General features: G+C 37.9%; 1 protein-coding gene and 1 long non-coding RNA gene across 2 annotated transcripts; both read right to left on the reverse strand.

The window, feature by feature from the left end:
- Positions 1-7209: 7209 nt before the first annotated feature.
- On the reverse strand, positions 7210-13968 carry LOC125245678 (phosphopantothenoylcysteine decarboxylase subunit VHS3-like). The gene is made up of 3 exons (XM_048156390.1): positions 13912-13968; positions 13669-13843; positions 7210-7830 (listed from the first exon to the last, which is right to left on the reverse strand). Exons 1-3 carry the CDS (start codon positions 13966-13968, stop codon positions 7550-7552), a joined length of 513 nt encoding a protein of 170 aa, XP_048012347.1. The 3' UTR covers positions 7210-7549.
- A 1-nt stretch (position 13969) lies between these two features.
- LOC125244337 lies at positions 13970-23368 on the reverse strand. The gene is made up of 3 exons (XR_007179318.1): positions 23098-23368; positions 14300-14377; positions 13970-14040 (listed from the first exon to the last, which is right to left on the reverse strand). It is a non-coding gene; the product is annotated as an uncharacterized LOC125244337 (long non-coding RNA).
- Between the last annotated feature and the right edge of the window lie 160 nt (positions 23369-23528).

The following is a 23528-nucleotide window of genomic DNA, read 5'->3' on the forward strand; positions in this document are numbered from 1 at the left end:
CGAACAGCCTGGGCATCTGGCACTAAGCGTATTCGCCTAGAGGTAAGACTCGCTGATATATGTAGTGTTGTAGGTAGCAGTAAAACTGCAAACTTAGCAAAGTAACGTTAGATAGACAATTACATATAAGTTGCATATAAGTTGACTGTTATCAAAGTAAAGCCACTGTTCTGTAAAACTGAGTTAGTCTAATGATGATTTTTGCATCATCGGAGGCTTTTTTACAGAATAAAAATGCATAAATCTCTCATCTCGGGCTGATATGAAGGGGGAAAGCACGGTAATTCGAAAATACTAGTGGTATTCTACTAATACAAAGCTTAATGCTAAATCCTGAAGTAACCCTTTAAATTACGAGAAAAAAGTCATTAAATTACAAGAACAAATACGTTAAATTACAAGAATAAATTCGTTAATTTAATGACTTTATGCTCAACATTTTATCTCGACTTTTTTCTCGAAATTTAACAACTTTAATCTCAAGATGGTTTTATTTTTTTATTATTGCTTGGCCCTAATCCTCTTCCGTACAACTGGGAGTATTAAGCTACATTAAAATAACAATGCTATTTTCAGCGCCGCCGCTCCCACCACGGGCATCACGCACTGTGCGTAGGGCACCAAGTGCTGAGGGGGCACCAAAAATAGCCTAATGAATTTTTTTTTTTAAATGCCGGTATTATTTCATTAGCCTATAGAAATATTAGGCACATTTTAGCCATGTATATGTAACAAAAAAGGGGGAACAAGAAAGATATTTAATAATTGCTCTAGTCTAGTCTAGAAAGTAGACGGATGGTCCGTTCCGGTTGTACGCGCGGGCGCCTGCCTGACGCAGTTTGACAGATTTGAGCATGGCTCCGAAAAGACAGCAGGAGTCGGGTGCTAAGAAACGAAAGAAGAAGAAACTGCGAGATGATGCCCGTGCATCACTTTCAGGTAAGTCCATGTTTAATCATTCATAAATACGGGAATTGTGCTGCATGTGCGTGCTGCTGCTAATCGTAATGCGCTTCAAACTTGCTGACGTTAATGTTAGCATTAGCAAACTATGTTATTATAACTTACAACTTCGGTGCAAGCTAAATTGAGATTTTACTGTTAAACATTACCTATTTTAAAAATAACTGACCTGACGCCAGCTAGCTGTTACTTTTTTTTTTTTACTGTCTTTCTTTAGATATTGAGCAGTAGTTTATGGTTTATTTTGACGTGACGGTGGTTAATACTGTAACGAACGGAGGAAATGATGAAACTCACTTAACAGCTTAGTCTTCTTTTATTCAGGTGAGCACCTGTTTGGCCGATGCTCTTGCCTCACAGACATCGAACCAACTTAGGAACATTTTCCCCAGAACCCGCCCACACAACACCACGCAGGCTGTACTTTCAAGAGAACCTCCCACCCCTTAAAGCCCCACACAAGCTGAACCATAACATAAGAAAAGAACATACATCACTTAGATTTATCTGAACAGAACATAAAACACTCTTTGGACTTGCTACAATACTTTCTCAGTAACGTTAACAGTTAGCCTACCATGTGCACTGCACTGACTGCTAACAATTCCTGTTAAAAAAAAATATATATATATATATATATATATATATATATATATATATTTTAGACATAATATATAAAATATAAAATGTCATTATGAATGATATAAAGCAAACATTACTGTTGATTTGTGTGCATTATTGCACCTCATTCTATTATGCTTTATATTAGATTAGATTTAGATTTACATTTATTTATTCATTTAGCAGATGCTTTTATCTAAAGCGACTTACAAATGAGAACAATAGAAGCAGTTAAACTAACAGTAGGACAACAATATGCAAGTGCTATGCCTATGACCCTTCTCAGTTTAATCTAAGATTTTACTATTTTACTCAGTTTAAGATTTTACTTTCTCTTTTTAGTGTTCTTAAGTTTTATACTGTGATGCTGCTATTATTTGTTATTGGTATGGAGTTATGTTTGGTAATAAAAAGTTAAACTGGCAAAAACAAACTTTTTTTTCTCGGGGTCGGGGTGGGGGGCATCATAAAGGAATTATGCTTAGGGCACCAAAATGGCTAGCAGCGGCACTGGCTATTTTATCAGGTGGTTTAGATTTTTATTTTAGTTTTTTAATTGGTAAGAATTACTTATGTGCTTTATTTATTTGACTTTTTTTTTTCCTCATCGAAAATTTTTTATTTTTTAAACAAAAACAGTTTAGTAACAGTGCACTTTCAGACCCTCTATTTATTGGTGTATAAATAAGATGTTTTCTATGCAAAGAGGGAGTGAGTGTTATAAATAAAATGGTTCGTTCAATTCAGTGGCATTGTAATCGGGTCAAAAACAGAATTAAATATCGGTTCTGTATATCAGTTATCAGGCACAAACACAAATGATCGGTATCGGTTCTAAAAAAAAAAAATCAATACCGGTTGATCACTCTAGTTAGCAAGGCTATGTTGTTAATTTGACATTTTATTTAGGTCAGTTATGCCTGCAGCGAAACACAACCACTAAAAAGGGTGTTTTATTTTATTCAAAATAAAGGAACATCTCAAATATTCAAAGTGTTCTGATGTGTACTACTTGACCTTTAGGTCAAAACCTCAAGCATCGATGACAGACTGCTTTTTTTCAATAAAATATTTATAACAAACGCATTTTTCGCATTTATGCAAGTAGTATGTAATAATTCATCACAAGGACTGGGATCCATTTGCATGCTTTATTGTAGCAAACAGGTGCAGCAAGGGACAGGCAGAATCTTGGTCAGTAAACAGGCAATGGTCAGGACAGGCAGATATCACTCACAGAACATCAGACAAGGCAAAGGTCAGGGTAGACAGCAGGTTCAGCAACAGACAATCAGACAGGATATAAACGCTCAGAAATGTACACCGTGGCAATACAAGACTTCGCAAAGCTGAGATGTGAATGAGAGTCTGTTATAGTCCGGGTGAATGGCAACAGCTGGCGGGATAATTAGTCTGAGGCATGGGCTTATGGGAAATGTAGTGAATAAGTGTCCAGATCTGCTCCACCATTCACACAGGCACTGGAAGGAATGTTGTGCAGAGGAAAGTGAAAGGTGGAAATGGACAATGGCAAACCTTGGATGTACCTGTTCCAGACTGTGTTGCAGAATATAACAGGTTAGTAGATTGGAACCAGTAGTGGTTCTCATTCTAAAATATGACCTATTCTGTTTCTATTCAGGAGCATGGGTGGAGTAGATGTCTCGGATGCACTCATTGGCTACTACACAGTCTCGCATAAAACAAGAAAGTGGTATCGCACCTTCTTCTACCACTTTGTGGACATAGCCATTGTAAATGCTTTTATACTCCATCGTCAAAAGGCCTACGTGAAGAATCAGAAGCCACTGACACAGAAACAATTCAGAGAACAACTTGTTGAGGAACTTGAGAATCGCCACTTACCAGGGAACTTTGCTTCAGACAGTACCAAAGGAAGGCGCCAGTGCAGGGTTTGTTCCCAAAAAACCCTGTTTTCTGTAAGACTTGTTCAACAGCATTGTGCTTTTAGCCAAAGCGTGACTGCTTTGCTGTTTGGCATGACCAGCACTGACCATTTTTCATTTTTCAAATTTGAAATAAAAACTGATGAGACTTGTAGCTTTCAATCCTTTACCTAATTGGATTGATCCAGTTTTATTTTAATATATTTTCACATGAAATAATAAAATGTTCAATGTAGTACAAGTTATCTTTAAGAGACTCCAACTTCTATAACTTTTTGTTTGTATAAGTTATTTTCAAATTTAACACCACAACTGCAATTGTTTTAGTCTGGGGATGTCATTTCTGGGGATGTGCCTCAAGACATAGTCTTGGAAAAAGTTATCAGGAAGCCCATTTTTCATGATATCTTCCTCCAATTTGAAATATAAACTGATGAGACTTGTGGCTTTCAATTCTGGATTCCCCCAGGCCTATTTTCATATATTTTTATATGAAACAATAAAAAAATGTTGTCGTGCAAATTATTTTTGCTGGATTTCAACATTTAACAATTTTGGGGAATGCTAATTTAGCCACAATTTAAGAGTAATGAACTTTCCTGATGAACAATTGGAGCGAGTCTATCGAAATAACGCTGATGTTGTGCCATTGCTATGCTGCCACATTTGGAGGTCTCCAGGGAAACCAGCTCTGATCGAAGCCTGTAACTTGTTCAGTGTCCTCTGACTAGGCTGTCTATGGACACAGCATTTATGTGTCTGTTGGGGAATTATGGCATCACTAACATAGCTTGAAGCAGCAGGATCCTTCAGACGGCTCGTTCTCTCTGTGATTCATGGCTCAAGTTCTCCACACTCATGGATTTCTCAGCAGTCTTGTTTCCCTCTTCACTGGTGATGTTTGGTACATTATAGTTGAGATGGAGTTTGTCCTGATGGGTTCAGGTGAATGCAGACATGAGTGAAGAAGTGCAAATGCTACTTCCTGATCCACCAGGAGCCCCGGATGGAGAACACATGGGCAGGGAGGTTCAGGAGCTGAACAGGGGTGTGCTGTGTCAGATTGTGCCCTGTTTGGGCAGCACAGCCTCCGCTCAGCTCCACACCGGGTGTAGGACAGATAATGCTGTCTGGACAACCAGCTATGAACACACACTTTACATTGTTTTTCATTGCTGTTTGAGCTCTTGACTTTTGTACGTAGTTCATGTATTTTTGTATTTGTCCATTATTTAGACACCCTGTAGGCTGACGCTCTCTGGGTCATTCAGTAAAGCCACAGCACAGAGGAGCTCTTCCTCCAGTGGAGAGAGAAGACTAGAAGAACTGCCCACTGTGTTTGATCCATTTAGGGTGCTGTTGCTTTGGTTTTGTATATAGTTCCCTTAATTTATGTTTTAATGTAACTTTTGATTAATTTTGTTAATTTATTACAGTTTCCCCATGTTTAGTATTTATTTTTATTATAATTTAATTGTTTTAGTATTGATTCATTTGTGTTCTTGTTTAAGGGTCTATTGTTGACATGTTCTGTTCATTTTACCTCTCACTCGTTCCTCTTCTTTCTTTGTTCAGTTCATCAGTTTGGTTCTATATTTTTATATTACTTCATGTTGACATTCATTTATTGTTCATTTTTATGCTGTGCTTTGTTATACATAGGTCTTTTTTATAATAATGAATAATTTACCTTAACCAATTGGTGTGGATTGTCTTAATCAGCTCAATATTATCTCAGCAAATACTTTAAATTCCGTGGCTCCTATAAAAGCCAAACAACATAAACCAAAATCTGAACTCTGGCTAAATGATGACACCCGTGCTCTTCGACAGGTCTGTAGAAGGGCCGAAAGAAGATGGAAAAAAGATAAGCTGCAAGTCTCATATGAAATACTAAGGCACAATCTGATACATTATCAGAAAGCGGTTAAAACATCAAAGTATTTCTCAGATCGGACTGAAAAGTATCATCACAATCCACAAGCACTCTTTTCCACTATTAATGCTGCTGTTAACCCCTCAGTTGGTCTCTTCCCTACAGAGACTCTAGACATAATTTTCTTATTTTTTTGTGGACAAGATAAGAGATATCAGGCTAAATATCCCCTTTTCTTGCCATGATCCTTCTGTTTCCCCATCCTGTACCAGCATCCTGAATCAGTTTGAGCCTGTAACTCTGCCGGCCTTACAAGATATTGTAAGCCAGCTTAAACTTTCTGGATCCCCCCATGATGTTCTTCCCCCATGATTTTTTAAACAAGTCTTTGAGGTGATTGGGCCTACTGTTTTAAAGATTATGAACTGCTGTCTCAAAACAGCTATGGTTCCAGATGATATGAAGCATGCCATTGTCCATCCACTTCTCAAAAAGACTCGACAGAGCTGACTAATTTTAGGCCAGTATCAAATCTTTCTTTTATGTCTAAAATTTTAGAAAAAATAGTTTTGCACCAACTGGAGAGCTTTCTGTTTAATAATAATATTTTTGAAGTGTTTCAATCAGGTTTTATTTTATTTATTTTATTGACTCTGGCAAATCTGCTGTGTTAGTGCTGTTAGACGTGAGTGCGGCATTCTACACTATTGACCACTCTGTCCTGCTCTCTCGTTTGGAGCACTGGGTGGGCATTCAGGGTCATGCCCTTAAATGGTTCCAATCCTATTTTAATAACAGTAGGTTCTCCGTTGGTATTGGTGAATTTACTTCCGATGCAGCTCCTCTTATGTGTGGTGTCCCCCAAGGTTCCATTCTCGCACCAATATTATTTTCTTATATATGCTTCCCCTGGGGTCAATTTATAAGAAACATGGTATCTCCTTGCACTGTTACGCTGATGATACCCAAATTTATCTGCCCCTGGGTTCTGATCATCAGGGTTGGGATACTTTGGTCGCTTGTCTAGCAGATGTTAAGGCCTGGATGTCCTTAAATTTCCTTCACCTCAATGAAAGCAAAACAGAGATTATAGTCTTTGAATCTTTGGAAGCTGCTACCTCCCCTTGTCTAAATTTTGGTCTCTATCATAGCACGGTGTGATTGTACTGATTCCCTATCGTGTCTAGCGATGCAGTATGAGTGAAGTATCGAAAGGAAATATATTTAGTTACTAACTTAACCTCGGTTCCCTGAGATACGGGAACGAGTACTGCGTTGCTAGCCGTGCTATGTCGCTGCACGACTCAATGTCGTTGCTTCAGTGGAACCTGAGGATCCTATGTCAAAATGCCCGCTTATATAGCCAGATGACCCTGCCCATTTTGGCAGCTCCGCTGCCTCTTCTTTGATTCGTTTTATCTGAATTGCATAAACCAATGGCCATGCAGTTTTCACTGTGTTATGAAAAAGGCTTCAGTAATCGGAGAAAAAGGAGTTTTTCCATCGTGTCTAGCAATGCAGTACTTGTTCCCGTATCTCAGGGAACCACGGTTATGTTAGTAACCGAGTACATTTATAACCGTTTCTGATTTAACTCAACCAAAGACTAGTCATACACTTATTTATAAAAAGGAAATCTACTGCAATAACATAATCTGTTTAACAAAGCATAACACAACTCAGAGACTCATATGGAATGCAAAATATCATATTTATATTAAGAAGAGAAATGAAAAAAATGCCCTCTAGTGCCCCTAGTGTTGAGGAAGAGCAACAACCCCTTTAACAGGCTTGTGACTGTTATACATTATTTTATAAATATAAAACTGACAGTTTATTTGATTTATTTATTTAACAAAGTGTGTATTTATTTAAAACAAATAATGTAGATCATGCCTGCACAAGTTCATAGTTGTAAAGACAGTTACATAAAGCAGAACTGGGAACAACTGAACAAAATCAAAGAAATGCATCCAAGATAAAGCAAAAATAAATATTCATATGAATTAGTGCAAGCTTTTATTTGTTGAATAAAAGACAAAACAACACACACTGACCAGTGACCATTCAGGACACCATGACAATAACAGGAGATCAAAGACGTTTGTACAGAAGGATGCAACCTATCAGGTTAGCATGACAAATGATAAGTGTGGAAAAACTATATATAAACTGTCATGTCCTAGTAAGTCAAATGATTTATTTTGTACATTTTTTGCAACTTTTTTTTTTCCTTCTTCTTCTTAATTGCACGTTTAATTGCAGCTTTACCTGCGACAAAAGCAATCTTCCCAGCTACACCTCCTGCTCCACCACCAGTAGCCACGGTTAAACCTGCAACTGCTACTACACCGACTCCGATTGCAACCCCCATCAGGATCTTCTTCTGTCTTTTCTTCTTCTTCTTCCTCTTTTTCTCCTCTTCCAATTGCCGTCTCCGCTCCTCCTCATACTCATTCTCCTCTTATTCACATGTGGGTGGTAAAAGCATGATGTTAACTGCATTAGCATAAAGTTGTGAAAAGATGCAATCTATTGTGAGCTAAATTCATTTAGAAAGAAAGCGTGTTTGTGCTAAAGAGACTGACAGCGACTCAGTACCAGTCCGATTTAGCACTTTACACTAAAGATAAATTTGATGTAGAAACAGTTTCACTGAGAAAAACAAAGAAATGGCAAGTGACACATTCAATTAAACATTTTTTTGAAGTTGAAAAACATTAACAATTTGTCTCACATACTGTAAAAAAAGAGGAAATTTCTAACTTAACTTTTTGAGTTATCTTTTCACATTGACTCAGTTAAGTTGTATTTACTTAGAATTTTAAGTACTTTCAACTTGACAAATGTAGTTATGGAACTTATAAAGTTTAGTTAGAATAACATTTCGAAAGTAAAGTGAACTTATTTTTCTAAGTTTTCAATACCACAGTTCATGTTCATTTAACCTAATTTGACTTATTTCTTAGTTAAACATTAATAAATAAATAAATAAATAAATAAATAAATAAATAAAATGGTTCTTATGTCAATCGTAAATAATTATTTTATTTCAAATGTTTCAGCCATGTTTAGTTGAGATCTTTTTTTATTCAAATTCATTTCTATCGTAAACAATAGTTGATCTGATGTCAGCCAATGGAATATCAACTGCAAACATTTAAATTAAATCTCTCAAGATCTCAACAGAGGATGATCAAACAACTAAAAAACAAAACAAAAACAAAAAACGGCTTTGTCAGCTTCACTTATATTTATGTATTTATTTATAATTGAAAATAAAATATTTTTTAAGTCACCATTTTGTTGAATAGAGTTTCCTTTAGTTGTGCTCTTAAACCTTGTTTTTTTTCCAATTAGCTTTTGTTGGTTGTTTTAACACTGTGTTTAGAAAACACATGTGTTGTGTTAATTTATGTTGATTAATTTAATTGATGTTCAACAAATAAAAAAATCGAGATAATAATGATAAACAAATGATAAAGCTTGGATTGTTAAATATTAGATCACTTTCTTCAAAAGCACTTATTGTAAATGATATTATCACAGACAATAATCTAGATGTGCTGTGTTTGACAGAAACCTGGCTAAAACCGGACGATTACATTACTTTAAATGAGTCCAGCCCTCAAGGTTATGACTATCGACACAATCCTCGACAGAAAGGAAAAGGGGGAGGTGTTGCTGTAATTTATAGTAATATTTACAGTATTAGTCAAAAGTCTTTCAAATATAATTCCTTCGAAGTGATGGTGCTTTACGTAACATTATGTAAGCTGACATTTGTGCTGGCTACTGTATACAGGACACCACACAGACTTTATCAAAGAATTTGCTGATTTTCTATCAGAGTTAGTACTGGCTGCGGATAAAGTCCTTGTTGTTGGTGATTTTAATATCCATGTAGATAATAAAAAAGACTCATTGGGATTGGCATTTACGGACATTCTAAACTCTATTGGTGTTAGACAACACGTGCCGGGACCCACTCATTGTCGTAATCATACTTTAGATCTAATATTGTCACATGGAATCGATATTGATGCCGTTGAAATTCTGCAGCAGAGTGACGACATCTCAGATCATTATCTAGTCTCGTGTATATTACATTTGGTGAAAGCGGCTAAACTGCCTCCCTGCCATAAATATGGTAGAACCATCACGTCTACCACTAAAGATCGCTTTATAAATAATCTTCCTGATCAGTTTCATCGCCTTAGCATACCAGACAGCTTAGAAGACCTCGATATTGCAACAGAAACTATTAACTCTCTCTTTTCCAGCACATTAGATTCAGTTGCTCCTTTGCGTTTAAAAAAGATTAAGGAAATTAATCCAATGCCATGGTACAGTGAACAGACTCGGACCCTAAAAACTGCAGCCAGAAAAATGGAGCGTAGCTGGAAGAAAACAAAACTAGAAGTATTTCGCATTTCGTGGAGAGAGAAAATGATTGAGTACAGAAAGGCCTTAAAAACTGCTAGATCTGCCTATTTTTCAAAACTCTTAGAAGAAAATAAACACAACCCTAGGTATTTGTTTGATACAGTGGCTAAATTAACAAGAAATAAAGCTTCAACTTCTGATGTTCCCAAAGAGCACAGCAGTAATGACTTTATGAACTTCTTTACTTGCAAGATTGATAATATTAGAGAGAAAATTATAACCATGCAACCGTCTACTACAGTATCGTGTCAGACCTTGCATTGTAGTGTCCCTGAGGAAAAATTCATTTCATTTACTGCTTTAGGAGAGGAAGAATTGTCTAAACTTGTTAAATCATCAAAATCAACAACATGTATGTTAGACCCTATACCAACTAAACTATTGAAAGAGATGCTTCCAGAGGTCATAGATCCTCTTCTTAATATTGTTAATTCATCTTTGTCACTAGGATACGTACCAAAAACTTTTAAGCTGGCTATTATTAAACCTATTATTAAAAAACCACAACTAGATCCTAAAGAATTAGTCAATTATAGGCCAATCTCAAATCTTACTTTTCTATCAAAAATACTAGAAAAGGCAGTTTCATCGCAACTATGTTCCTTTTTAGAAAGAAATAGTATCTGTGAAGATTTCCAGTCAGGATTTAGACCGTACCATAGTACTGAGACTGCTCTCGTCAGAGTTACTTATGATTTGCTCTTATCATCAGATCGTGGTTGTATCTCTCTATTAGTGTTACTGGATCTTAGTGCTGCATTTGACACTATTGATCCCAATATTCTCTTAAATAGACTCAAAAACTATGTTGGCATTAGTGGAATTGCATTGTCATGGTTCAAATCATACTTATCTGACCGTTATCAGTTTGTAGTAGTAAACGATGAGATGTCATATCAATCACAAGTTAAATATGGAGTACCGCAAGGCTCAGTACTAGGACCGTTGCTTTTCACTCTGTACATGCTACCCTTGGGAGATATCATTAGGAAGCATGGCATTAGTTTTCATTGTTACGCTGATGATACTCAGCTCTATATTTCTTCGCGCCCTGACGAAACTTACCAATTCACAAAATTAACAGAATGTATAGCTGATATAAAAAACTGGATGACCAGTAATTTCCTACTACTAAATTCAGAAAAAACAGAGATTCTAATTTTTGGACCGAAAACTTATTCACGTAATAACCTAGAATACTGTCTAACACTTGATGGCTGCTCTGTTAAGTCTTCGTCGTCAGCTAGGAACCTGGGTGTGCTCTTTGATACCAATCTTTCATTTGAAGGTCATGTTACTAGCATCTGTAAAACCGCATTCTTCCATCTTAAAAATATATCTAAACTACGACATATGCTCTCAATGACAAATGCAGAACAGTTAGTTCATGCGTTCATGACCTCAAGGCTAGACTACTGTAACGCTCTACTGGGTGGTTGTTCTGCTCGCTTGATAAATAAACTACAGCTCGTACAAAATGCAGCAGCTAGAGTCCTTACTAGAACTAGGAAGTATGACCATATTAGCCCAGTTCTGTCGTCACTGCATTGGCTTCCTGTTAAACATCGTATAGATTTTAAAATCTTGCTAATTACTTACAAAGCACTAAATGGTTTAGCTCCCCAGTACCTAAGCGAGCTCTTAATGCATTATAGTCCTTCACGTTTATTGCGATCTCAGAATTCAGGCCAGCTGATAATACCTAGAATATCAAAATCAACCGCAGGCGGTAGATCCTTCTCCTATTTGGCACCTAAACTCTGGAACAATCTTCCTAGCATTGTTCAGGACGCAGACACACTCTGTCAGTTTAAATCTAGACTAAAAACGCATCTCTTTAACCTGGCATACACATAACACATTATCAATTTATATTTTCAAATCCATTAAAGGATTATTAGGCTGCATAAATTAGTTCAGCCGGAACCGGGAACACTTCCTATAACACCAGATGTACTTGTTACATCAGAAAAAGAATGGCATCTACGCTAATATTAGTCTTTCTGTTTATCCCGAGGTTTACCGTAGCCAACCGGATTCGGGGCCGTTTCCAGATGAGACCGAGGACCGGTGCCTTGATATGACCACAACGCAGCCCTGAAGTATCAGCAGAGATCGAGTCGACTAGATCATCCATTGTGAAGACATCATCGACACGACAGCTAGTGCCACAGTTTCCTCAAAATTATAATCACGATTATTAATCATGTTTATTCTATCAAAAAGAGTAATGTAATTATGGCTATTTTGCAAGTTCTTTACCAACCTACACTTCACCCAAAAGGCCTGTAGGTGGCACAAAGACTTAAATTTAACCAACTATGATAACTTCGTTAGATGGTAAATCAATACAAAACATGGTTTTGGTGAGCGCTTTGTAATATGTATTCACATTAGATTTTAAAGCAACACAATTCGTTTGCAATAAGACAAACCAGATTCAAATTGCCCGGCAAATTCGTAAAGCAAAGAAAAATCATTTCTAGCTGATCAACATTATGAAAACTGGTGAAACCTTTAGGAACTTCAAAAGATAAAATAGCGAAACTCCTAATATTACTTCCAATATTTCCAAATTATGTTCATTTTCATAGAGTGGGCCAATATCGTGACGATTATTTAAAATCAATCGGGAGAAGCAGATATCGTTATGGTGATAAAATACGATTAATCGTGCAGCCCTAATTTAATTTAATTTGACTTGACATTTGATATTCAATAGTATCCTTGACATTTATTCAACAGTGCTTTTGATCTGCCTGCATTGACACTATTCTTTAAAAGGAAAAATTATATACCAATTATCAATGTAAAGCTGCTTTGACACAATCTGCATTGTAAAAAGTGCTATATAAATGAGGGTGACTTGACTTGACTTGACTAAGTTCACAGTATTAAATGCTCTCATGATCAAAATATTAGTTTATAAATTTAAAACGCTGTGGGACAATTTAAGACAGTCGGTTTCTGCAAATTAAATTAGTTAACAAGTTTTAATTTAGTTCATGGAATCTCAACAGTGTTGCCAGTATTTTACTGTAAAAAAGCCCGGCAAGGTCTAACAGTGTAGATCAAAACACTTATTTATTGTTGTGAAAAGGATACTTTGTGATTTTGTGTATTGTACTAACACAATTGAAAATATGCTGAAATGATCTGTTGTGATATTAGGACTAAGAGTTTTAAAAATGTACCAATTGCTAGTAAAAATTGCACCAAAGCAGATTTAAGGATTTATTGAAAATAATATTTTGGTTCGATGTTACCATTATGGTGATGTTTGACTTTCACAACTTCAACATCTAAACCTGTTTTAATCTCAATAAGAACTTCTGTACACATTTGACAAAAATAAAGTCCATCTCGTTTCTAATAACTGAATCTGCTAATGCTGTTTTTTGGAGTTGTTTAATGGCAATGGAGCTTGATTTTAACCATATTTTCACTTTCAACCAAAATTTGACATCTGAATGACATTGGAGTCCAGTGCCAACTGGGAAACTTCCTTCTAAAACTTTACAAGAAAGTTAGGGAATAACGTTCCATCAATGTTATCACTAAAATGTTTAGAATGTTTTAGAGAATGTTATCCTACCTTTTAGCAATCATTCTGGTAACAAAAATAAAACTAGCTGCTGCAAACATTAAAAGAACATAATGTTCTCAGAACATTCTTAAAACAACATTTCTGTCTGGGGTGACCTCATATTGTGGACATAGTATGAGCACACAGTGAAAGCGCTGTGATGTTTTAGATCACTGTGACCACATGGTGATATCACTGTGAGACAAATTGTTAACTGGGTAATAATCATTGTTTTATATACTTAAGATATTAAATTTTTTCCCACATACCAGAGGTTAATTCTGAGCTCTCATAATCATCCTCCTCATCACCTTCTTCTTCTTCATCGTCGTCGTCGTCGTCGTCATCATCATCATCATCATCATCATCATCATCATCATCATCATCATCCTCTTCTTCATCATCCTCATCATCCTGATCCTCATCACCTTCTTCATCATCTTCCTCTTCATCATCCTCATCACATTCTTCATCATCTTCCTCTTCTTCATCATCGTCATCATCCTCATCACCTTCTTCATCATCTTTACCATCATCGTCATAATCTTCATCATCTTCACCATCGTCATCTTCTTCATCATCTTCATCATCATCATCTTCTTCATCATCATCTTCATCATCATCATCATCATCATCATCACCTTCAAAATATTCTTTTTCATTATCATCATATTCAAATTATATATAAATTTCATGCAGGAATAAAATCAAATTAAACTAAATGTCAGTGCATACAGTGTATCACTGCATACAGCAGTTTCTTTAATTCACTTGGCTTAATAATGTATTGACACTGGTTTAAGTAAATCCAATGTTTTTTTCTAACATGAGTCCAATCTCAAATTAGAATAGCATCATTACACATAGAGTGGTCATTTACATTAAATGCATTATCATCACCTGTTGTCTGAATGTTTGCATTTCTTTCACCTACACCTCCATTCAATGAAAGGTGGTCCAGGTTCTTTGCAATGTCATCTGAAATCATAAAAGAGACATTTGCTATTAAATACATGGCGGCTGTTCTCTCTCTCGCTTTGCATGTTGGGAGTTTGGGTTATGGGAGCAACAAACGGGTGAGAGGAGTGTTGGGTTTTTCTACTACTTTGCTAAGATTTTTTTTCTATTTTCACTTTCTTTTATGTTTTGTTTTGTTTAGTTTATAGATTAATTTAATTTTGAGTATTATACATTTCATTTCCGGGAAGTTTTAGACTTTGTGGCGGAGGCCTGAGATGGAGGCTCGCCCAAGTGGGGGTGTTGCCTCACTCTCGCTCTGTCATGGAGTCAGGTGAGTACCTGACGCTGATTCAAATGTGGAAGACGTGCTTGTTGTGGTTGGTGAGCAAATTGGATACGAAAATATTATTTCAGCGTCAAGGATGAGCGGTGGTGATTTTCCTTAAAGACGAAAGTTTGGTGAGTACGAATCATTCTTTTTAGCCGGTTCTTTTCAGTGAACCGGTCGAACCAGTTCACAAAATCGGTCTGAATCGTTCCAAACAGTTCGCATCTCCAGTAAGCAAACACTTATTCACAAATTACTAAAGTTACTCACTTTTTGACGTGCCTGACACTACCTCTTGAAATAAACCAACATCCCAGAGTTATTCATTTACTCCAAAAGTACACTGATTTACTGATGATGATGGGCACGAGCAGCAGAGCACCTGATATGAGTGAGCATGCGCGGCGTACATGAAGGAACGTACACGGCCTGTCACCGTTCTCGTTCTCGAGTCAAGAACTGGTTGCAACGGTTTTCGGATCACCAGTACACAACCGAGAAGCGCTTCTTTCGGACGTGTCCGATTTGAGAACCGATGAGCTGATGATACTGCGCATGCGTGATTCAGCGTGTGATCTGAAGCTACCGAACAGTAATGACTGTCAGAGCACCGGCTAACTAGGACAACTGATGCTATGAGAGGACTAAAATGAGGGGCCAATCTGGCGAAATGTAAGTTTATTTAATTACAAATAAATCGTAAAGTAAGAGGATCATGGTTTCTGCGCTGATGAAGACTAATTTATTCACTTTATAACCTTTAAACTTCGTTTGCACATCACTGCCTGTATGTGTTTGGATGCTTTAGATGCAAAACTAAATTGTAAGAAATGTTTCAGATCATAATGATGTTTTAGTTGACTGATGTTATGATTACTGACTTTATATATTTGAATGTGTTAAGTATTCTTTCATGCCGGAGCGTAATGTACGTTTTTTTCAACCGGTTTATTGAATCAAACTGTCTGTAAGAACCGGTTTGTGGAAAAAGAACTGAACTTCCCATCACTACCGCTTGTGTCGCAATCTGTAAAAGTTACGATCTCTTATGTACCCCCCTTCATACTAAACAGTGACATTGAAAAATAATTGTTGAGGTTTGGGAAAATGGTCAGCAAAATGGAAATGACTGCGTTGAGGTGTAGGAATGAAGCATTGAAACGCGTTGTCTTTTAGGCGTCATGTGTTTGTTTCTTGATCAACCATCACTTGAAATTTCTTTCCGAATTAAACATGAGGGTAAATCATATATGATGTATGCGATTACCGGAAACTTGAAATGTTTAGAATGTGGTGATGTTGGGCATAAAAAGATTGCTTGCCCACATAATAAAATGCACCTGGAAAACAATGTAAATTATATTGAAGGCATTCCTAGTGTACAGACTGGAGAAAATGAAATTAGTGAAGAACCAAACGATGGGAAAAACAAAGATGAAAATGCAGAGATGAGTAATCAGAAGAAAAGAAATTCTGAAAACTGGAAGTGTAGTTGGTAGTTGTGTGTAGGTGCTGGTGATAATGGAAATGAAGAGGGTTTTTGTGCTAAGCTACCAAAGGTTATGACAAAGGATGCACAATGTCACGGAGACACAGCTAGCACCATCGTCACCACACATTCACGCTCCTCCCACTCATTCACAATCCCCTGAGTTCTGATCACCTGCACCTCATCACCAGACACACCTAAAGGGGACCTATTATGCCCCATTTTACAAGATGTAAAATAAGTCTCTGGTGTCCCCAGAGTGTGTATGTGAAGTTTTAGCTCAAAATACCTAATTTTTTATAATATGTTAAAGTTGCCACTTTTAGTGGTTGAGCAAAAACGAGCCGTTTTAGTGTGGTCCCTTTAAATGCAAATGAGCTGCTGTAATCGGCCTAAGAGGGCGGAGCTTTACGAGCTCGTTCTCCCCTGTCAGGAGTCAGTCAGGACGCACTATAATGTCAGAAACTGTGAATATATGCTGCATGGAGATAGAACAGGTATAGTTTAGTTAAATTACGGTTATAACTTATAGTGGATTTAAAACAAGAAGACAATATATTACTACAAGCCTGTTGTACCGTCCGAATGATGGCCAAAACTATACAGATGAGTTTTATGAAGTTTATTGTACTTTACCCAAAAGATGAAGCGTCCGTTTTCACTCTAGAAAATCACTGTATGAGCTTAATAAAACACTGCAAGTGTGCATTAAAATAAAGTGTGCTCTCACCTTCATTACTGCCGTATCCAGTATCACTGTGGAGACTGTAAGCTGGATCACGAACAGTTTTTACCTTTATATCCTTGAGTGGCATATTTTTATCACAGTCTCTGTTTTGTATTGTCCCTTTGTATTGATATTCGTTCACTAGCAGTCCAGTGTGAAATGATTCGCGCAGACATAAAATAATTTTGACAGAACTGAGGGAGCATTTTCCTGGAAAACCAAGTTAATCCATCTTGTTTTCAGATTTAGGTAGTAAATGGAGAGAGCTATGTGGATTAATCCATCCAGCTACAGAACACCTAAAACGCTTGGGAGAAATTCTCGTCAGTGCAGCAATGGCAGACTCGCGCTCAGGGCGGGTTTATGTTCAAACGTCAGTGTCTGTCAACATTCGTGGGTGGGGCCTGTGGCATTTGTGATGTCACACTGCCAGGGATCTGGAAACGGCTTGTTCTGAGACACTGCTTATGATTTATAGGGATTAAAAAAAAAGGAGTGGGTGAATTTTTATCACTATAGGGTGGTTGTGTACACACACTGCCAACACACATTTATGTCCAAACATCATGCAAAAGTAAATTTTGCATAATAGGTCCCCTTTAAAAGACGTTCACTCCCCACACACAGTGTCTGGTCTTTTCAGACTTGGACTCCTAACCTGTGACTCACCTACGTCTTCCTGTGATTCCCTCCTTTCATCTCCTGTCTCCAGCCCCACTCCGGATATCCATTCCTGCAATAGAGATTCTATTTATACTCAGCTAAGTAACTGAGGATTGCAGCAGGTTTCGCTACAGTGTTCTCTCTACCTCGAAGCACATTTACAGTTGTTTCATTTGGAACGCGCCCGGGTGGCATTTGTGATCTCACTACTCGCTGGACGAGTGCTACAATGGACACAACCTCTCTGGGAATCCCATGCTCCTGTAACTGCCTCCATTATCTCCTTCTTCGCCCATTTCAGAGAGGTTTTCGGACAAAGCATCGCCAAGCTTTCCGTACACCAATTATTCAACCTAAGCAAGCAAGATGAATCTGTGAGTATGTATGCCCTCCATTTCCGTACCCTGGCAGCTGCCAACAGTTTGAATGAAACTGCCTTAATAACTGCTTTTTGCCAGGGCTTAAATAATAATGTCAAACAATTAATGGTTGTGTACTATGATACTATTCAGAAAACCATCTGGGTCGCCCAATGATTCTCTGCGTGTCATCTCAACTCACCCGCTGTTAATCCTCTGCCCACCACACCATCTGTCGCTCTTCCAGCACCTGAACACTAGTGAGATCCTCAAATGGAGTGCCGAATGTTTTTCCAAGTGTTTAACTATTTCCAGAAAATTCTTCTTCTTCTTCCAACGTTCTACCTGTCCTCTCCACTTCCGTCGAAAGTCCTGAAACAGACCTCAAAGTGGAAATTCCTCATGAATACTGGGCGTTCCAGGATGTGTTCAGCAAGTGGTTGGCTACATAATTACCACCTCATCGGCCATGGGACTGTGCCATTGACCTATTCCCTGGGGCTACTCTACCCAAAGGTAGGGTTTACCCTTTGTCCATCCCGGACCAGAAGGCCATGGATGAGTATGTTCAGGAGGCTCTCAAACAACACTTCATCCGACCATCAGTGTCCCCTGCTGTTTCAAGCTTCTTCTTCATGGCCAAGAAGGACGGAGGCTTGAGGCTGTGCATTGATTACTGCCACCTGAACTCCCAAACTGTCAATTTCTTAACTGTCAATCCCCTTCCTGGGATAGCTGAAAAGGTCACAATGGTGAACGGTGACCTCTGGTGGGGGAGTAGAAGGAAACAGCAGAGCGTCTGGAAGCCCCCCAAAAAGTGGCTTCTAGACGCTCTTAAAACAGTATAATCCAGGAGCGTGGTGGAGCGGAGGAGGAACAGGGGGAGGGATGGGCCAGGACCATGTGATGGGAGAAGGACTGAAGGTGGAAGCAGGGCAGATAACCAGGGTGAAGAAGGCTGGACAGACGGACGTTCAGATACGACCTCTGTGGTCATGTCGAGGCAAAAAGGGAACTCGTAGATTACGAGGCTGGATTCTGAAGCAGGAGCAGACTCATGGGTTGGAGCGGGCTCTGGAGTGGACTCATGGGCTGGAGCGGACTCTGGCACTAGAGCGGAGTCTGGAGACGACTCGGGCACTGGGGCGGCCATCTTGTCCATAGACACCGGCTTGATGGCCATGACTGGATGAGACTCTGGACGATCAGCGGAGACGTGGCGAGGCTCTGAGAGGTCTGCTGAGACGTGACAAGGCTCAGGAAGATCAACTGTGACTTGTCTCGGCTCACGAAGATCAACTGTGACTTGACTTGATTCAGGGAGATCAACTGTGACTTGACTTGGCTCAAGAAGATCAACCGGGACTTGACTTGGCTCAAGAAGATCAACCGGGACTTGACTTGGCTCAGGGAGATCAACTGTGACTTGACTTGATTCAGGGAGATCAGTGGTGACCTGACTTGGCTCAAGAAGAACAACCTTGACTTGACTTGGGTCAAGAAGATCAACCGTGACTTGACTTGGCTCAGGAAGGGCGGCCATCTTGATTGGAGCCTCGGACACGGCAGCCACGTTGTAAACAGTCTTTGAAGTGGCAGCCATGTTGTGAACTGGCTCAGGTATGGGAACTAAAGAGCAGGAAGGTGCATAAAGCACAGGGTTTATATGAGTTGGTTTGGGGATACCAGCAGTACGTATTGACACCAGCGGTGGATCCTCCACCCTGGATGCCAACCTCTGACGCTTGAGGATGGTTTCCCCTGATAGAACTGAGCAGGGTTCTGGAAAGCCAACTACCATAGGACATGACTCAGGGATGGTAGACAAGACGTGGAGAAGTTCTGGAAGGTCTTCCGAGACGAGACAAGGCTGTGGAATATCTGATGGGATGCGACGAGGCTCTGGAAGATCTGATGAGATGAGGCTCTGGAAGATCTGCTTAGATGTAATGAGGCTCTGGAATGGTCTTAAATGCAGAAACGGAATCTGATGCGGCCACCATTATGTGATCAGGAACTATCGAGAGAGTTACTTGATTTTATTTGGGAGTAAAGAGAGTTTTGGGGTTGCAATAACTAGACTGGAGGGCATAGGAATTTGCGATGGTACAAGCTCTGCTGCTGCCAGAGATTCCTCCACAGTAAACAGTGAACCACACAACATTAAAGCATAGTCCGTAAAGTCTCTCAGAGTGGAATTTAATGTTCTTTCAGAGAACCAGGATCTTAATGGCTCATTGAGTCCCAAACGAAAAATGTCCTTTAAAAACACCTCATCACAAGGAACCAGAAAAAATAACTCACAGAATGATCCCTGATGAAGATCTAGTAGCTGGTTGACCGGATCCATAATTGAACTGGGAATGCTCAACAAGCCGCTGGATCTTGGTGACGGCTGAGTATTCTGTAATGTTTGGGATCGAGACGACAGGGTGGTAGATCAAAATGCAAGCTTTATTAAAGAGCGTAGTCAAACAAGCAAGAAGTCATACACCAGCAAACAGGATCAGGAAAGACAAGGCAAAGAGTAGTCCAAAAAAAAAAAAAAAGGCAAATATCAGGGCAGGGAGCAAACGATCATAATCCAGGAAACAGTGAGAGCACTGCATTAGAAGCAACACACGTCAAATATACAAACTTTACAAACATGAGAAACCTTTATTAACGCCCTAATACAAGCAAATGTGTTAAATGAGAAGTTTGCAATCTTCTATGGTGAGAGCAGGATGCACATCTAATGGATGGTAACAAGTGGAAAAGTTCCCAAGAATTGTGTAGTTTGACAGCCATTAAGTTTGTTAGATTTATGGAAAAAATAATGAAGGAATTTTTTTTTCAGTTCTTCCTTCTGTTTACATACAAAGTACAAAAGAAATCAGCTGTGATATATAAAAAAGAGAGGGGGAAATGAAAGAATGTTTTCCTGAACTTCAGATTTCAATGATAGCAGATGAAAAACCTGAAAAAGGATCACTTATTGTTTTCTGTATACCTGATCTGACATGATTCCAGAGGTGTAAAGTCCAGGTTCAGAAAGTAAAAGTCCTCCTCGGTATTTTGTTCCAATCACCTGGATTTGCTAATTAGCACACTTTTTTCAGTTTTTTGCTAAATGAACTCTCCTGGGAGTATATGTGAGACCATACTCAAGAGCGTTATAGTGTTAAAATAAGTGTGTTAAACGAGCACTGAAGCAGTGTTAAAGTTAATGAGAGTTAATTAAGTGATTAATTGAGTGATGATACTGATGTTAACAAGCAGATTCACCGAAGGAGAACATTCAAATGTTTCAGTCACCGTTTTAGAGATCAGTGTTTAATTTAGTCAGGCTATTGACCTTCTACTTTTTAATAGTGGATTTTGTTTGGCTCTCTGAAACTGAGTTATAATAGCCAGACAAGCCAAGAGAAAATGTGATCAGGAGGTGTTGGTTGTTTTATGGTATAATTATTTTACCTTTTTTACTCTTATTTTTTGGTTTCCATGAATTATTGCAGAATTTTTGCCACCAGGATAATTGGGTGACATAGTTTAACACTATAAAGTAAAACGGCCAAAAGTGGATGTTTTTTATTATCGTTTTATCAAGACTTTTGTTCCACATACCATTGTTTTTAGATTTTTAATTACAATATGGAAAACAAAAATCTTTAGATTCACAGACATAGAGCATAAATCTTAACAATGGTGACATGGTTCTCATGTTGTTAGAGAATGTTCGTGTGACAAGAGAGATGTTCCTGTTTATCCTCGCTCTTTTCCAGTTTCAGTTTTTCAGCACTGAACTGATTTCTTGATGGATGTTTTAATCGGAGGTGTAAAGTCCAGGGGTCGGAAAGTAAAAGTCCTGCCATATGTTTATTCCACCCACACGGCAAAAACTCCAGTGTTAAATGTTAAAGTGAATGAAATAATTAGGTGATTCATTGAATGATTATTGACCATTATTGAAGACACCTGATGTTAACAAGCAGAATCACAGAAGGAGAAAATCAACACAACCTGTGTTATATCTTAACACACCGATGAAGAAAGAGGCGCAAACTTGCTTAACGGCTTGCGGAGTGATGTAGCAGCAATGTGATTGGATGATAGTTAACACATGTTGTGTTGGACACATTTGGTTTTTCTTTTTGCACATGAGTACAAATCCAGAATGGAAAGCACTTTATAAGTCACCATTAGCTAAGAAAATAGGGGATTTACAGTGGAGAATTTTGCATGGTGCAATCCTTTTTTTTTCATTATTAAATCCTGGTGTTGGTCATGATTGCCATCTTTGTTTACAAAGAGAAACTGTGTTTTACGCGTATATGCATTGTGTTAAAGCCATTGTTCACTGTGTTACAGAATTTATTCGTTTGTTTTGGTGAAATCTTTTCTGTCAGGATTTTTATTTATGGTTTTAAATATGTGCAGAGACACCGATTTAAGTGTCAACTTTTAAACTTTTTATTAGGCCAAGCTAAAATGGCAATTTATAATACTAGAAAACACAAAACTGAACACAATTTGAATTGTGATTTAAAGGCTGTGTACTTCAGTTCTGTGAAATCCAGAATTTTAATTGATTTTCATTATTTCAAAGCCATGAATGATCTTGTTTCTTTTGATTTGGTGTTTCAAAGGGGCTTTGTGTGAGGTTATTGAAGATAATCTGTACTTTGCACCCCTCTTAAGCTAATTTTGTTTTTTCATTTTGTTTTTTCATTTTGTTTTTTGTTTATTAGTGAGTTAATTAACTGGATAATGTTTTAGAATTTGTAATAAAGGATCTTTCAAATTCAAAATTCTCTCTCTCACATTACTGTTAAATATTTTATGCCTGTGTTAAGAAGAATAACACACTGGTTGAGGTAAAACAAAATGTGTTGTGCTTAACTAGACACACAGGTGTGTTGTTTTTAACACATCTGTTTTAAGAGCATTTTTTTTCTTCATTTTATTAGCTTTATCTGCTTAAGTTTCCTTCAAAAAATTAGGAAAATGTACTCTTGGTTTCATTAGTGAAATGTTCTCAGTATTTTCTATACAACACCGAACCAAAGTTTTATTAATAAAATATACACACTATTTTTAATTATCAATTTAATTAATGAAAATGATTAATTTTTTTAGAGTGTACAGCTGTAGTCTGTGGGTGTCATAATAGGTTATTTCGTTTAGACTGACCTGTATATCTTGATGCCATTGTGTCTCTTGCGGTCACTCAGAGTCGCTCAGCATTTGTCTGAATTCATGAACTGAGTAGGAGTAACAAACTGATCTCAGCTTTTGTCTTGGCAGGAAAACCAAGTATTTTAGTGTCTAAGTTTTAGCACACACTAAATATGAGGAAATGCCTCCTGTATAGTATAAAGACACCTGTTGATCACATATTTAACCTGCAGTAACTTGCAGTATCTTTTTGCTCATGGCAATGTTAGCACACCCAAACACATTTTATCTAAACTTCAGAAGAACAGAACAAAATTATACAGAAAATTATAGCATCCCCTTGGGTTATATAGTATGAAACTAATGAACTGAACAACTTAATGATATTTATTTCAGTGTAATAATATAACCAACTTCAGCTGAATTCATCAGAAATACTGTCACCA

Source organism: Megalobrama amblycephala, linkage group LG14 (genome assembly GCF_018812025.1).
Source record: "Megalobrama amblycephala isolate DHTTF-2021 linkage group LG14, ASM1881202v1, whole genome shotgun sequence".
In the NCBI taxonomy this organism is placed as follows: domain Eukaryota; kingdom Metazoa; phylum Chordata; class Actinopteri; order Cypriniformes; family Xenocyprididae; genus Megalobrama; species Megalobrama amblycephala.